The following is a 14340-nucleotide window of genomic DNA, read 5'->3' on the forward strand; positions in this document are numbered from 1 at the left end:
ATCTCACGACCCCTCAGGTTTATCAGGTGACCCTTTGGAGGGCCCGACCCCTAGGTTGGGAACCACTGGACTAAACTTAGTACTTTTTCTTTTGCTACTTTAAGTGCTGACGCTACTTTTGTAGTTTACTGAAGAAGGATTTTGAAGGCAGGACTTTTGCTTGTAACTTCTCCATCGTGGTATTGGTACTTTTACTTAAGTAATGGACGTGAATACTTCTTCCACCTCTGCTGAGTCCTCTGATTGGTCAGAAATCCTAACCAATCAGATGGAAAAATGTTAAATATATCTTTATTTAAGTCTGTTCTCTCTGTCTGTTTATCCCCTTCCTCCCCCCTCCTCCCAGCCTGGCGTTGCACCCGGAGCGCTCCCTGGTGGCGACCGGTCAGGTGGGGAAGGATCCCTACGTGTGTGTGTGGGACTCCTTCACCGTCCAGACCGTCTCTCTGCTCCGTGACGGACACACACACGGCATCGCCTGCCTCGCATTCAGCGCCGACGGACAGGTGACACACACACACACACACACACACACACACACACACTGAGACTTTGAGCAAATTATGGTCAGAATAAGAGCGAGACGCAACACACACCTGATACATGGCAGTACACCCAACATCAACACTAAGACGTGTCTCAAACAGTTTTCATACAGTTCTCCGTTTTGTTTTCCAAAATTTACTTGCTAATTATGATTCTACACACATCCTAAAATGGGGGTGCTGTGTGGGATGTTCGACAAGCTTTTGCGATGATAAGTAGGTGTTAATGGAAAATTAAAAACAAATGCGCTGAGGTCCGGAGATGAAGGATAAAATATTTGTTGACGTAAAAACTTTCCAGAGTTGTAAAATCCTGCCTCACGATAAGCTTTCAAACTCATGAATCTGTTGCTCAAACTGGACTTCGACACTCCTCCGTCCACCCAGCCTCTGGAATTTGTTTTGTTTTTACTCGGTTCTGCTTTCGCTCTGAAAACACAAGTTAGGATTATCGGGTGTGAAGCAGAGTGTTAACGTGCGTTAGACGCGGTGTCAGGGAGTCAAGCAAAGGTTCGGAGGGTTGTGGTGTTTCAGGGAATTGTTTGGGTGCTGTTAGGCAGGGTTTTAAGCACCATGTTAGCATGTTAGGGGAGTTAGGCAGGGTGTTAGGGTGTTAAGCAGGGTTTTAGGGTGTAGGATTGGGGGTAAGGGTGTTACGAAGAGCGGTAAGGTGTTAGGCAGAGTATAAGACTGGGTGTTAAGTGTTAGGGTTTTTGGCAAGGTGTTTGATTGTTGAGTAGGGTGTGAGGCCGTTAAGCAGTGTTGGATTGTTAGGCTGGGTGTTAGGCAGGGTTCTGGGGCGTTAAGTAGAGTTTTAGGGTAACAGATGTGGGGTTAGGGTGTTAAGTGGAGTGTTACGGTGTAAGGCTGGCAGTATAGTACAAACAAAATTCACCTCTTTCCACTGATGGAAGAAGTAGCATATTTTAATGCTGTAGCTTGTCCAAATGATGTGGAGTCAAACTACTTTGTATACTATTTGTGCTGTTGGGTAATTCAAATTTATGGCAATACAACATATTTTAAGAGCTTATCGTTTGCATTCTGCAAAGTAACCAGGAACTCCAGACGTCGGATTAACGTAATGTAGGAGTGTATTAGTATAAAGCCGCGCAAAATATGCACAAGTAACTTGCAAAAGCCCTGTAGTAAATCCGCTCGGTTTCCGACTGTATCGTCGCTGCTGTTTACACATGCAAAGTGTGGTCGTCTTAAAATGAAGCAGATTTGCCTCGTCCAAACTGAGCCTGAGCAAATATTTCCATCACACAGTCACCTGCAGTGTTCTGGTTGATTTATATGGTGTGTGGCTCCATCACTTCCTCCCACTGACTCTCCGCTGCGACTCAGTTCCTCTGGTGTAAACGTCGTCAAACACAAACGTACTTTGAGCCACAGTGAGTTCACTGGAGTGTTCAATCTACTGATCACCAAGAAACCAGCCCCTCCATCTCTTTAGTTTCTCCCGCACGTCAGTCAACCTGTGAACATGCAACACAGCTCAGAGAGCAGTGTACAAAACGAGTCGACTCTGGCTGTGAGTGGGCGGCGGTTTTTCTGAGTCTCTCGGTGCTTCAGTCTGCTCACGCCGTGTTCACACGCACAGATACAAAGTAGTCGTCAGTCTCTGGCCTCTCATGAAGCACCGAACACGTTATTTACATGCTCTGCTCCGACCGGACGGTTGTTTTCTGACGTAGCCGCCGCACTACACGCGAGGAACTCATTCATTTCCTGTTGTACGGTTTGTTTCCCGAATTCAGAATGGCTTTGTTTGCGGTGTGCGTCATCGAAACTGTTTTAATACAACAATGGCAGCGCGATCGGCTCAGCGGTCCTCTAGCTGCACTAACCCTCTCGCCTGGTTGCCACTCACACTGCGTCAGAGGACATTTGCATGAAGTTGAGCCTTTCTCGACCTTCCCCTGTAGTGCCGCTGGGCGACTTTTAAATCTCTGTTGCTTGGTGGGCGGCGCCGGGCTGCAACACCAGGTCCCATTCACTGTGAATAGCAGCCTAATACTGTCCCAGCTCTGGAGTCTGTACGTGTGAATCCAAATCAAATGTGTCGGAGAGGCAGTCTGGAGGCAGATCGCTGCTTTCTTTGAGCCACATTCTTGTTCGCACTTCAGAAACCTTAAAGGACAAACGTCCTTGTATTTATACTTGTATAAGTTTTCAGAGAGTGTGGAGTCCTCTGACCTTTGACCTCACGACTCCTGTTTGCTGTTAATATTAATTCTGCTTCGTTGTAAAGTTGCTCTGTCAGCTAAATGCCCTGACTGTAAATCTTGACTGGCAAAGCCAAACATAAAAATGAGCGAGCATCCTGAAACAAAGTCAAAGTTATCCAACAAAATAAGCTTCAGCAAAGTGACGTTATGAGCGCACCTTTACATTTGAAGAGCAGAAAGTAGGAACAGAAACATTTAAACCGGCTGTGAAAACACTAAACATTAGCCAGTAAACCAGATTTGAAACGACTGTTGGGGTCGCTGCTGAGGCACATTTGAAACGCTTTTAAAATTGGCAGTAAAATGCATGGAGTTCTGTTTTCTTTGGCTCCGGTTCTGAGGGCTTATTCCCTTCTGCCCAACTGTTAAAAATGAATGAAACAAAAGCAGACTGAGTGGCGAACTGACTCCGTAAATGATCCGTGCTGTTGTGTCGGCAGTTTTTGCTTCTGGCCGGGACTTCGGTCACAATGACTTAACAGCTCTGAGTAAATCAGAGTAAACACAGAATCAATAAAATAATCATAAATCCCATTTAATAATAAATGAAGTGCTCGGGCTTTGGCGCAGCTGATTTATTATTAAGTCGGACCACAGAGTCTGAATATGCTTCTGAACCTGGAAGACTTCATATTGTGCTTTCTGCACTACTGCTGCCGAACATCAGCTGCGAAACGTCGACTTCACATGGGAAACATGCTGCTCACTCGATCACTTTCAACACAATGCCATCTGAAAATGTGTGTTTTTAATTATCTAAAAAATAACACGGGGCGTTGTGGAAGAGGGTGGCTTCCTAAAACCCCCCACAGGTGCCATCTTTTACTGGGAGCAACTTCTCAGTGTGGCGGGCAAACCAGCTGTAACTGCAAAATGTTTTATTAAATCAACTTTTATTTTATTATTAACTCTGTGTAGTTAGATTTTATATTTATAGTTTAAATTGTTTAATTATCACTTTCAGAACTTCTAATGAGTTCAGCTGACTAAATGTCCAATATCATTTGCTTAAATCGTCAAATTTAAGTTATTTAGAAATATTGTTAGATTACTCGCATATACTTCCCAGCATGCATTGCATTACAGTTCAAATTCTCCAGATGTCCTTCTGTCTGATCACAGTGATGAAGCCCCTCCCTGCACCCTTACTGTGTTGAGACATGGGGGTAATGTTGGAAAACATTATTTCTGGGTTTACTGTGACTGCTGAGGGATAAAACTTGACACAATACAATAAAATAACAGATGTAAAATAATAAGTTACTCTAACTCTGAGTAAGTTAACGCAGAGTATCTACGTTAAAGTTAAACCACCAAAACTGTGTTGAAGTTTGTTGCCTTGAAATTTCTAGTTTTCTCAACTTTTTTGTTTTCACGGTGTTCGCGGGAAACGTAACGTGGATTACGTTTTTTTTTTTTATCCTCAGCGTAACGGGGAAACGTTTATATTGAACGTATCTGCAAAACGTTCACTGTTCACCGTTCCCTACTCGCCCAGAGCGCTTGGTTACGATCTTCGTTACCGCAGTTACTTCCCGAAGGAATCAAAGAAACTCACGATATTTACGTCTGTTCTCCTGAAGCCTTTTTAAATATTTTTTTATGGCTCTTTCCATTTAGATTAGTCTCATCAAAACAAACCATTCCTAAATTATCAGAGGTAACGTTTTAAGCAAATCCTTCTGCACGTAAATAGATTTTTTTGTGTGAAAATAAAAAAGCCCTTTAAATTGCCTTTTTGAGGAACTACCCACATCTGAAAAAATGCCGCACAGAATTCAGTTAACGCTTGGCTCACACCACCTACCACAAAGCCGCATTCAGAGCTATGTGCTCACATGTCGGCCATAAATTACTGAAAGTCTAACATAAACCAACAAGTCTCTCTTTAGTAGTCTGAGGATAATAGAAAACAGCTACATCTTTGACAGCTTGTAAAGTGTCCCAATGAGATCTGAAACTCCTGCGCACAGTCCAAGCGTACTTTAGCAGTTAGAAATGACCAGAAATATGCTACTTGACCACTTGTTAATACTGTAAGTGTGGGTATTGGGACAGATCCTGTTGCTTTTGTTAAAAGAAAAAGAATTTGTTCCTCATTTTGGATAAACATGATAAACCCCGTTCAGCTCTTCTCAGAATAAAGAAAGCGCATATCACTGTGTTCTAGTCAAACTTTATCTACTGGAATTAATAATTAACAAACGTATAAAAACAAGTATAAATCTCTTTAATTTTAATCTGTAATCTCTCTCTCTGCTCTGTAGCGATTAGCCTCGGTCGGCCTGGATGCCAAGAACACAGTGTGTATCTGGGAGTGGAAGAGAGGGAAGATCCTGGCTACAGCTACCGGACACTCAGACAGAGTGAGTGTGTGTGTGTGAGTGTGTGTGTGTTACATAGAGTGTATGTGTGTGTGTGCTAAGATCTCTTCTTCCCTGCAGATCTTCGATGTGTGCTGGGATCTGTTTCAGCAGAACCGTCTGGTGAGCTGCGGAGTCAAACACATCAAGGTAACACACGACGAAACTCGGATCGAGTTGTCACGTGAAACACGCTCGCTTCGATCGAGTAATCGCGCGCAGAAGAAATCTACCACGCTGACCCGAATATCGGACGCCGTGAAGTGAATCAGTCGCATGCTCGCACTCTCTCCCGTCTTGGCTATTCGACCGTCGGGCTCAGGTTTGCTTCTGCAGGAAAGACGTCAGGAGACGCTTTTGACTCGTTTTCACTCACCAAGAATTTATTTCCTCGCTGGCAGCAAAACGCGCGCCTTCAGAAACTGCCGTAGGTTGAACCACAGGAGTTTTCATAAACACTTTTAGGGCCGACTAGCTCCATAACGGATACACCGTACGCTACACTATAAACAGACAGAAACTCGCTAGCTTAAGCAGTGATAAGGCTAAACACATAATGCTGTAGGAGACACTCTTTCCATTCAAAAAGAATATCTGGTGTTGAGAATAATCTGTAGTTGTCTCGTCCTCGAATATAATACAAGCCCAGCTTTTCAAACATACTTCCCATCCTCTGGGAAACTTTCTAGAAAAGCATATCGCCCCGTACTCAGGCCAGTGTAATATCTGTTTTGGCCGCGCGTCACCGCGTTTTCCCCATATGCTCATAATCCATAGATAGGCCGAGGTCGATCGAAGTGTCCGATTAGCAATCGATTATAGTACCCATCCCTAACACACACAAATAAATACACGCACATAAAAAGAGCTGAGAGATGGAAACTGTTATTTCAGTTATTTAAGTGACTGCTTCAAAAATGTTTGGTTCTTTGATTAAAAAGTCAAAGGTGCAAGAAGCCTGCGGCCATAAAAACAAGTCAACTACGACTCCCAAGGTGCATTTCAGTAACAAACATCCAATCACAGAGCTTTGTGCTCCGCTAAAGCTTGCACTTTGTAGAATAAAACACGCAGCGGTTTAAATCAGTTCACTTTCTGATTTCTGGATCAGTTTGGGATCAATTCAGTAACCACGGCGACGTTTTTTGTTCCCAGTCACTCGCTTCCTCTCCATAGAATCGGCCGCTGAGGCTCATGGGTATTGTAGTATTTATAGCCATCCCCCAAACTGACAGGAAGAAAGACATGATTTCTCAGAAATAAAGTTGAAATAGTTGAAAAAGTCTACTTGTCCGCTTGTTCCAGAGCTTTCAAATGTATCACATGGTCTTTATCAGCTGATCGAATTTACCCAGTTGTCATTTGGATTGTACATGTTCAAACTTTTCATTATTCGGAGTGTTTTTAGGACTTCACATCCATGTTGGCTTCAAAGTTGGAAGCTCACTTTCGGCCTCGGAAAAAGCAGCTGACAAAACAGTATGATATGATCGAAAGTGGCGGAGCAAGCGAGTAAGTGGCTCTTGAGTGGAGATTATAGTGAGAAAAAATACTTGTGGAACCAGCAGATCCTCCCACTTTGAAACAGTATCCACACATAACATGTTATGTTCAAATTAACATGTTGGTTTCGTTACCTAAAAGCACTCTGCGGTCTTACTATCGGACACGTAACGTTTCCGCATCAGTTTCAACACGACGCCAAGTCTGAATTGTCAGATTAACTTAAAGGCTGCAGCGGCACAAAGTTAAACGTGTACAGAGAGAAATCACTGTAATAAGCTTATTGTCTCACTTTTCATGTCTTATACACAAAGAAAATCAAAAGTCATCAGTTTAATGAACTAGGAAACGCTGTGAAAGAGCCGATTTTAAGTTGTTGTTATCAGATCAGACTATAAAAACTATTTACAACCACAGTAACAATCCGACTATTTTTAACGATGAATAAATTAATATCCAGAAAAACACCCAACATTCAATGCTTGCAGCAGAATTCACTCTCTAATAAAGTTAAACGATGAAACTGATGTGGGATCAGCGGGTTCAAGAAGTTCGTGCTCACAGTGGTCAATAATTAAAGCTTCAACAGCAAAATAAGTTTTAAAATCCATCAGTCGATGCAGATCGCTCTTCTTCCTCGCTATCGTTACGTTTTAAACTCCCCACCGACTTAACATGGCGCTGCTCTCGCTCTCCGTGGAGCACCAGGTGCCAAATATCACCATCTGAAAGACAAAAAGCCGTCACTTTAACAGGCAGGTGAAGCCGGCGATGTCACGTGTCCCCCCCCCTCTCTCCCTCTGTAGTTCTGGTCTCTGTGTGGTAACGCTCTCACTCCAAAACGGGGGATTTTTGGGAAGACGGGCGACCTGCAGACCATCCTGTGCGTGGCGTCGGCCAAAGATGACATCACATACTCCGGGGCGCTCAACGGTGACATTTACGTCTGGAAGGGACTCCACCTGATCCGAACAGTTCAGGCAGCCCACGGGGTGAGTCTCATACCTGCTGCCTGAGGCCGTTTACCTCCATTTTCACTTAGATACCACTACAACTACCTTTACTACAACGACGTGGTGGCTATATTTATTTTCCTTATAATGCAAAATAACATGAGGGACGTCGTCAAGGTGCATAAAAAGTGACCTTCCTCTCTGACTGGCGAGTTCTTTTTTAGGAAAACGGCAAAAGTTCAGGGAGGTTCAGCTTCTCAGGAAACAGGCGAACGATGTGGAAAAAGTAAAACTGGGAAAACTTTGATAAAAGTTAAATTACTGACTGTATGCTGCAATTGACGATTATCAATTATTCTCTTAATTATTTTCTCGATTTAATCGATGAATCGTTGCTGTTCATGTTCAATGCCTTCGAACAGCTTCAACAGTCCAAACCCCCCGAATCACTGATCTACTATCACATAGGACAAAGAAAGAAAAACAGCAAATCCTCAGGATTGTTTGGATTTTTGCTTGAAAAATGACTTAAATGATTATTCGATTATGAAAATAGTTGCAGGTTAATTTTTCTGACGATCAACTAATCGATTAATCATTACAGCTCTAACTGACTGACCACAAAATACTCCAAAAACTACACTTACACAGGAATTATACTCATTTACAGCAATAGAAATGTACAAGAAAACATTACTGTATTTCCATCAAGGCAAAACAATCCATTACGTTTGTCATTTTAATAACAGAGGTTCCAGATGTTTTAATCTACATCTGTAGCGCAGTAAAACTATTCAAAACCAGCCGGTTTCTGATCTGCATCAACAACAAGGGGTTGGCGAAACCGTTCTAACTAACCAACAGACGTGAAAACGTGTGACGATCCAACCGGTGTTTCAGAAGACTTTCTATCCTGATACGAAACAGTTCCTGGGAAATGTGTCGCATGCATGTTTTTGAATTTGAAGACAGTGGAGGTGTGCAGACATTTGGCATCAAAGAAGAAGAATTTGCTGTAAGAAGGAAGAAGAAGAAGAAAGAGTGCAGACCTTTATGTTCTTCTTTATTATTTAAAGTTAATGATTATCTGCTACATGAAGCTTTGATCCATAAATATCAGCTTGGGCACCAGCTATTAGCGAACCAAACCTCGATGGCGTAGATGATGGCTGTGTGAACATACGTGTGTGTGCAGGCTGGCATCTTCAGCATGTATTCCTGTGAGGAGGGTTTCGCCACAGGAGGCAGAGACGGCTGCGTCCGGCTGTGGGACGTCGACTTCAAACCCATCACCAAGATCGACCTGCGAGAGGCCGAGCAGGGATACAAAGGTACGAAACAAACACCAAAAACACACATTTATACAGTTCAGACCGGTGGCGGCTGGGGGGAACAGCAAACATCCCAGTATGATTTAATGCGAAGGTATCAAAAAGGAATTACTACTTTGCAGTTAAATATTTAACAATAATTTTACTCCAACATGAGATAAAGCAGTAAGTAACGCCTTGACAAACGCATCGGGATGATTTTGGTCCCCCTCACAGGCGACTTCAGCATAATATAAAACATGTAATAGAAAATGTTTATTTCTTGAGATGGCCCCTGTGGACCTTGTTTCGTTGGGGAAAGATCAGGAGAAGTGAACATGAAGTGCAGTTAGTCGCTATTCAGACACTTGAATGAACATAAGCATGGGAGTCAGGCGCTCCGAGGTGTAGAGAGTAAACTCCTCAAACTGCTGCTTCAAAACTCTCACGCAGGTAAATAATAATGAATTATGCTCAAAAATAAATTGTGGGGCCCCTGATAACCAAAACAACACAGTTAACAGAAGGAAATACCCGAAAATAACATAAACAACCTTGTAAATATCAGTTGACCTCTAACACGTGGAATATTTTGAGATTCGTTTTAAAATTTTAAACCACGCACAAAAACACACGCTGGGGCTGAACGTGAACAAATGCACACTACCAGTCCGAGTTTGACTTCTGCCTGATACCTGCTCATTCACTGTCCATCTGAAGCCTGTGGTGATGGTGTTGGCAGTTGGTAATGAACCCGAAAACCCGCTGTTGGATGTTACTGTCGGTGTCGACGTGGCTTAGCACCAGCTGGCAGCGGGTGGAAATATCGGTGGTCTCGTCCGCTTAAACGGCGATAAAATCAGCGCTCTTTACTTCCTCCAGTATGTAATCATTTAGCACTGACAGCGTGCAGTCCAACAGCTTGTTTTGTACCGCCTTTGACCGCCTTTACAAACGGTAAGTCAGCTCCTCCAGCACCCTGTCCAGGGAAAATGCCAGGGTTGTCCGAGGAGCGAGTCTCGTCATGCCCTCGCAAAGGCCGACTCAAAAGCCAGACAAAGGAAACTGACGTAGAGCCCAGGAGACTCTCGAGGGGCCGCTATGATGTGCAAGACCAGGGTCATGTGGCCAACAGGGGTTGGCTGAGATAGCACTAGTGTCAGCAGGCGTCTCCACTGGCTCTGATTAGTTACTTACAATATAAGTAACGTTAGCATAACTTTCATTACCTGGAGGCTTCAAGTTCCCACATCATGCTTCTGAGTGTTGCACACTGGACCGCGATTGGCTCCAAACTAGTTGTGATGTTACAAATTCCTGCAGGAATGTCCGGGTCTTAAAATCAGATTCAACAGAGAAACTTTCCTCCCCGACCAAGTGAGGACATCCAAGCGAAGTAACAGGAGCAAAACTCCATTTTTGAGTGGAGGCGGACTTTAAACATCGATCAAAGCTGAGGGAGCAGAGGACAGTGTTGCTAAGAAAAATATTTAACTATATTTCTTTGCATCATTTTATGTTATTACTTACTTTTTATTACTTACTTCTTCCGGTTTGTGTTTGGAGATGTGAATACAGCCTTATCACCGTCTCAGTTCTCTATCAATTAAACTAAATATAACTTTCGAGTCAGCGCATTGATACCGATTAAACGCACAGCATGTCATTTTCTGCCACTAGGGGTCTCTCACAGGGATGTTGCTAGGTACGTAACTTACTGCTGACGCGTCCAGCGGAGGCGGCGTATTTTTCGCCTGATAACGCTACGTTGTGAACAACAAATCCGTGTTGAAATCATAGAAATAAACAAAAGAAACCTCCCTGTCAAAAAACCTGTTTCTCACCATCTGCACATATACTGCATCAAGCAGTGAACCAGGTAGTACTTTGGTAACGACCGAAAAAACTCCTCAAATCGCCTCACACACACACACACACACGCGCGCGCACGCGCACACACACACACACACACACACACACACACACATAGACGGTGAATTAACAGCGTTATGAGTCAGTTTTTAATTCGCCGTGTATCTGACCAACCGGTACGTTGGTAGCGAGTTGAGGCGCCAAATTTCAAAATGTGAAGTACGGAAAGTATGTAAGCACGGAAATACAGTTTATCTTTATGGATTATATTGATGCCAAATTGACAAGAAGACTGTCGACATATGACACCTTTTTATCTTGTGTTTCTAGACTTGTGTGTTTTTGCGGACGCGTAAGGAATTGTTAATATGTCACGTTTCTTAAAGGGAGTTTGGCGTAATATTTTCCCCGGAGCGCGCAGGGAGCTTCAGTTTAATTCAAACTGCTACTACTGTATGTACTGCAAAAACACTATAGGCAACTGCTAAAGTATGATAAAGTTGTCTGACGTTGACTGCAGTTAGTTATTGGTTTGATTAATGGTTTACAGTCTAATAATGTGTGTTTGTATTGATTGACGGTGGCTGATCAGGCTCATTATCGGCTGATTGTGCAGTTTCTAACGGCAGTATGCAGTAAATGTTGCCCTTTCCTAATGAAACATGATGTGCTTGATGGTGTTATGACTCCTGATGAAACTCTCGTTGCCCTTTAGCTTCACTTTTTAACATTCATGCACCCAGAAAAGGCGAATATTTCTCTGTTTAATATGAGCTCCTCTTTCTGTCCGCTGCTGTGTGTCCGCAGTGTATTTACAGATTTGGGGATTTTATTTGTTTGATTTCCACATACATGAATAACCATAACTATAACCATGTAACATCAAACAGAAGTTTAACACTACAATTTGTCAAAAAAACAAGTTATTGGGGACCTGTGGGTCACAAAACAAAAGACGTAGTTTGAGGACGTCGCGAAGTAGCGTGGGATCATGGGAGTTTTTGTCTTAACCATTATTGCCTTCAGTGCAGTCAGCTTCTCCCGGGGAGGATTTCTTCAGTGTTCATCATTGAGAAGGTTTTTACCGGGAGCCGAATTATCCGCAGAGGTCTCCTCCTCTCCAAAACAAACGGACCAGGTGATTAAAAACCGGTAGAAACGCTGAATAGAGCCGTTTTCACGTTAAAAATCAGTGTTTCTCTGACGCTGTTCGGCGGACGCTGCGAGCCCTAGCTGGCGCTAACATTTGCTCAGCTTCTTCCTCTGATAACTTAAGACGTCCGATGACTACAATCCTTCATCCGATTAAAATATATAGTTAAAAACGACCAAGATCTGTAAAGAGTCAGTTCATGACAGTTTCTGGCAGACAACCACAACGCCGACTCATGGGCAAAGGGGATATGACGCCATTAACAGGCGACCAAATGAAACTCACCGTTAGCTTGATTAAAATTAGTTTGAAACATTTGGCATAATTACATAAATAAGTACACAACTCAACAACGATATTATATCTTTAATAAAGACATTTTTAATTCTTTTTAGACTTATGGAAGCCACAAAGACCAGTTTCAATAGTCACATGTTATTTGCATGCATGGTCTATATGAATGCATGTAAATAAATAACATTGTCTTTATTGTTTCCACTTCACTTCTAAACCAAATGTACGATAACGTATCCAGATACAGATTGCAGGTTAATGCCAGGTGGAGATGGGGTTAAAAATGAATTAGCCATCTACTAACAGGGACAATAAAGTGTGTTGGACGAAGACCTGGACTTAACTAACCATCTGTTGTGTGTTTGTGAGACCTTTAAACCTGTTAATGAGCGCTCTGGCCTTTCCGTCTGTGTGTCCACTAAAAACTCTCTGACTGGTTATTTAAACCTTTTCTTTAAACCTCATTTAACCTGGAGAAACACACTGAGTTTAAATATCACTATATCTCTTCCCGCCTGTCTCCTGGAGGAAAGAATAAAGAGAGGAGAAAAGGTCATTTTGAAATCGAAGACTCTTTTGTCAGTTGAAGGTCGTGACGCCTCTGAGTTCAGTCTTCCTTTTGAAAATATGCAGAGGAGGTGAAAGCTCGAATCCATCACCTCCGCTTCAGTCTCTCTTCCCTCTGAAGAAGTTTAATTGTCATCTTCTGTCTTTCGTTGCAGATAGCGATGACCTGATTTTGTCTTTCTCTTTTCTGAAAGTGTTTGAGGAGAAGTTTTCAGTAACAAGGAGAGCAGAGGTGTGAAAGTTTGTCTCGAAGGGAACTGACCTGATTTTGGGGAAAACCCAGAGGTGGTGAATGTTTGAAGCCCTCTCCTTCTTTCACTCCTAAATGCCGTTCCCCCCAGCAGGGGATACAGATGATTTCCTTTAGAAAACGCTGTGGGGGTGAACCATTAAGCCCCTGGCCTCCTTTGTACGTCTCCTCTGTGAAGACTTCTGAGGAGAAAGTCAGAAAAGAAAAGGCAAAGGAAGGAGGTAAAGGTTTCGTCGTCTCTGCTCCCAGTCAGAGTCGGAAATTTCTCGTTTTGGAAAAGTTGGAGAAGGTGGAAGTTTAACACCTTCACCTCTCAAAGCGCAGAAGGTAAATGTTACTTCGCAGCGGGAGATGGCTTCCTCTTTAACAAGTGTAACAAGGGACAGGAAAGGTTTTCAGCCTTTTTCCTTTCTGAAGGACAGAATGTCTGAGAGCACGAGACTGAAGATTTGTCCTGTTGTCAGCCATGCTGGTAGCTTTGATCCGGACTGCAATCACTTCAGAATCAGAATCAGAAAGACTTTATTGATCCCCGTAGGGAAACTCTTTGTTACAGCAGCTCGCCTTTACGTCAGTGCACACAGGAGAAAGTACTAGCAAACGATATGATACACTATAAACACTATAAAACAGGTCAGAAAATACATTAAGTATCAGGTCGGTATAAGTATAAGATAAACTAAGTGTCGAGTACCAAGTGGGTTTACTGGTTGATGATGAAAGTACAGTATAAAATACAGTGTCACCAAATATGTAATAAATAATAGTAATAAGTGGATGCGCATGTACTGTCGAGAGTAATAGAGGTATATAATTCAATACAATAAATAAGAAAAACTAACATGGGAAAACTAATATTGCACAGGAGTAGTAAACAGAATATTGCACAATTATTATTAATTATGGCGGAGATGTTAATGATCAATGTCCAGTTTAGTGACTTCGGGTCAAACAGACTGACACTTAGAGGGAGGAGTTAAAGAGTCTGATGGCCACAGGCAGGAGTGACTTCCTGTGGCGCTCTGTGGTGCATTGTGGGGGGATGAGTCTTCCGCTGAAGGCGCTCCTTTGTTTGACCAGCGCGTCATGGAGCGGGTGGGAGACGCTGTCCAAGATGGCGTGTAGTTTGGCCATTTTATTCGCCAGCGATCTCACGTTGCCCATGACGAGAGAAGGCAGACACGGCTTAAATCTCTTATTCTTAAGTCACTTGACAACAAATTGATGCCGTGAACTTTTGCACAGACATTCATGGTAACCAGAGGATGAATCCTGCTGACTTGTGTGATCCTCTGA

General features: G+C 42.9%; 1 protein-coding gene across 11 annotated transcripts in view; it reads left to right on the plus strand.

The window, feature by feature from the left end:
* Window positions 1–14340, plus strand: part of LOC122884773 (echinoderm microtubule-associated protein-like 6) — a 107419-nt gene that overhangs the window by 29425 nt on the left and 63654 nt on the right. For all 11 annotated transcript variants that reach the window (XR_006379972.1, XR_006379971.1, XM_044215108.1 and 8 more), the window contains 5 exons: window positions 347–506; window positions 5047–5145; window positions 5224–5292; window positions 7452–7637; window positions 8794–8929. Coding sequence is in view for 9 of the 11 variants with exons in the window: in XM_044215108.1 (XP_044071043.1) it covers window positions 347–506; window positions 5047–5145; window positions 5224–5292; window positions 7452–7637; window positions 8794–8929 (650 nt within the window). In the remaining 2 variants the exon portion in view is untranslated. The remainder of the gene's footprint in view (window positions 1–346; window positions 507–5046; window positions 5146–5223; window positions 5293–7451; window positions 7638–8793; window positions 8930–14340) is intronic.

The sequence above is a fragment of the Siniperca chuatsi genome, linkage group LG11 (genome assembly GCF_020085105.1).
Source record: "Siniperca chuatsi isolate FFG_IHB_CAS linkage group LG11, ASM2008510v1, whole genome shotgun sequence".
Taxonomy (NCBI): Eukaryota; Metazoa; Chordata; class Actinopteri; order Centrarchiformes; family Sinipercidae; genus Siniperca; species Siniperca chuatsi.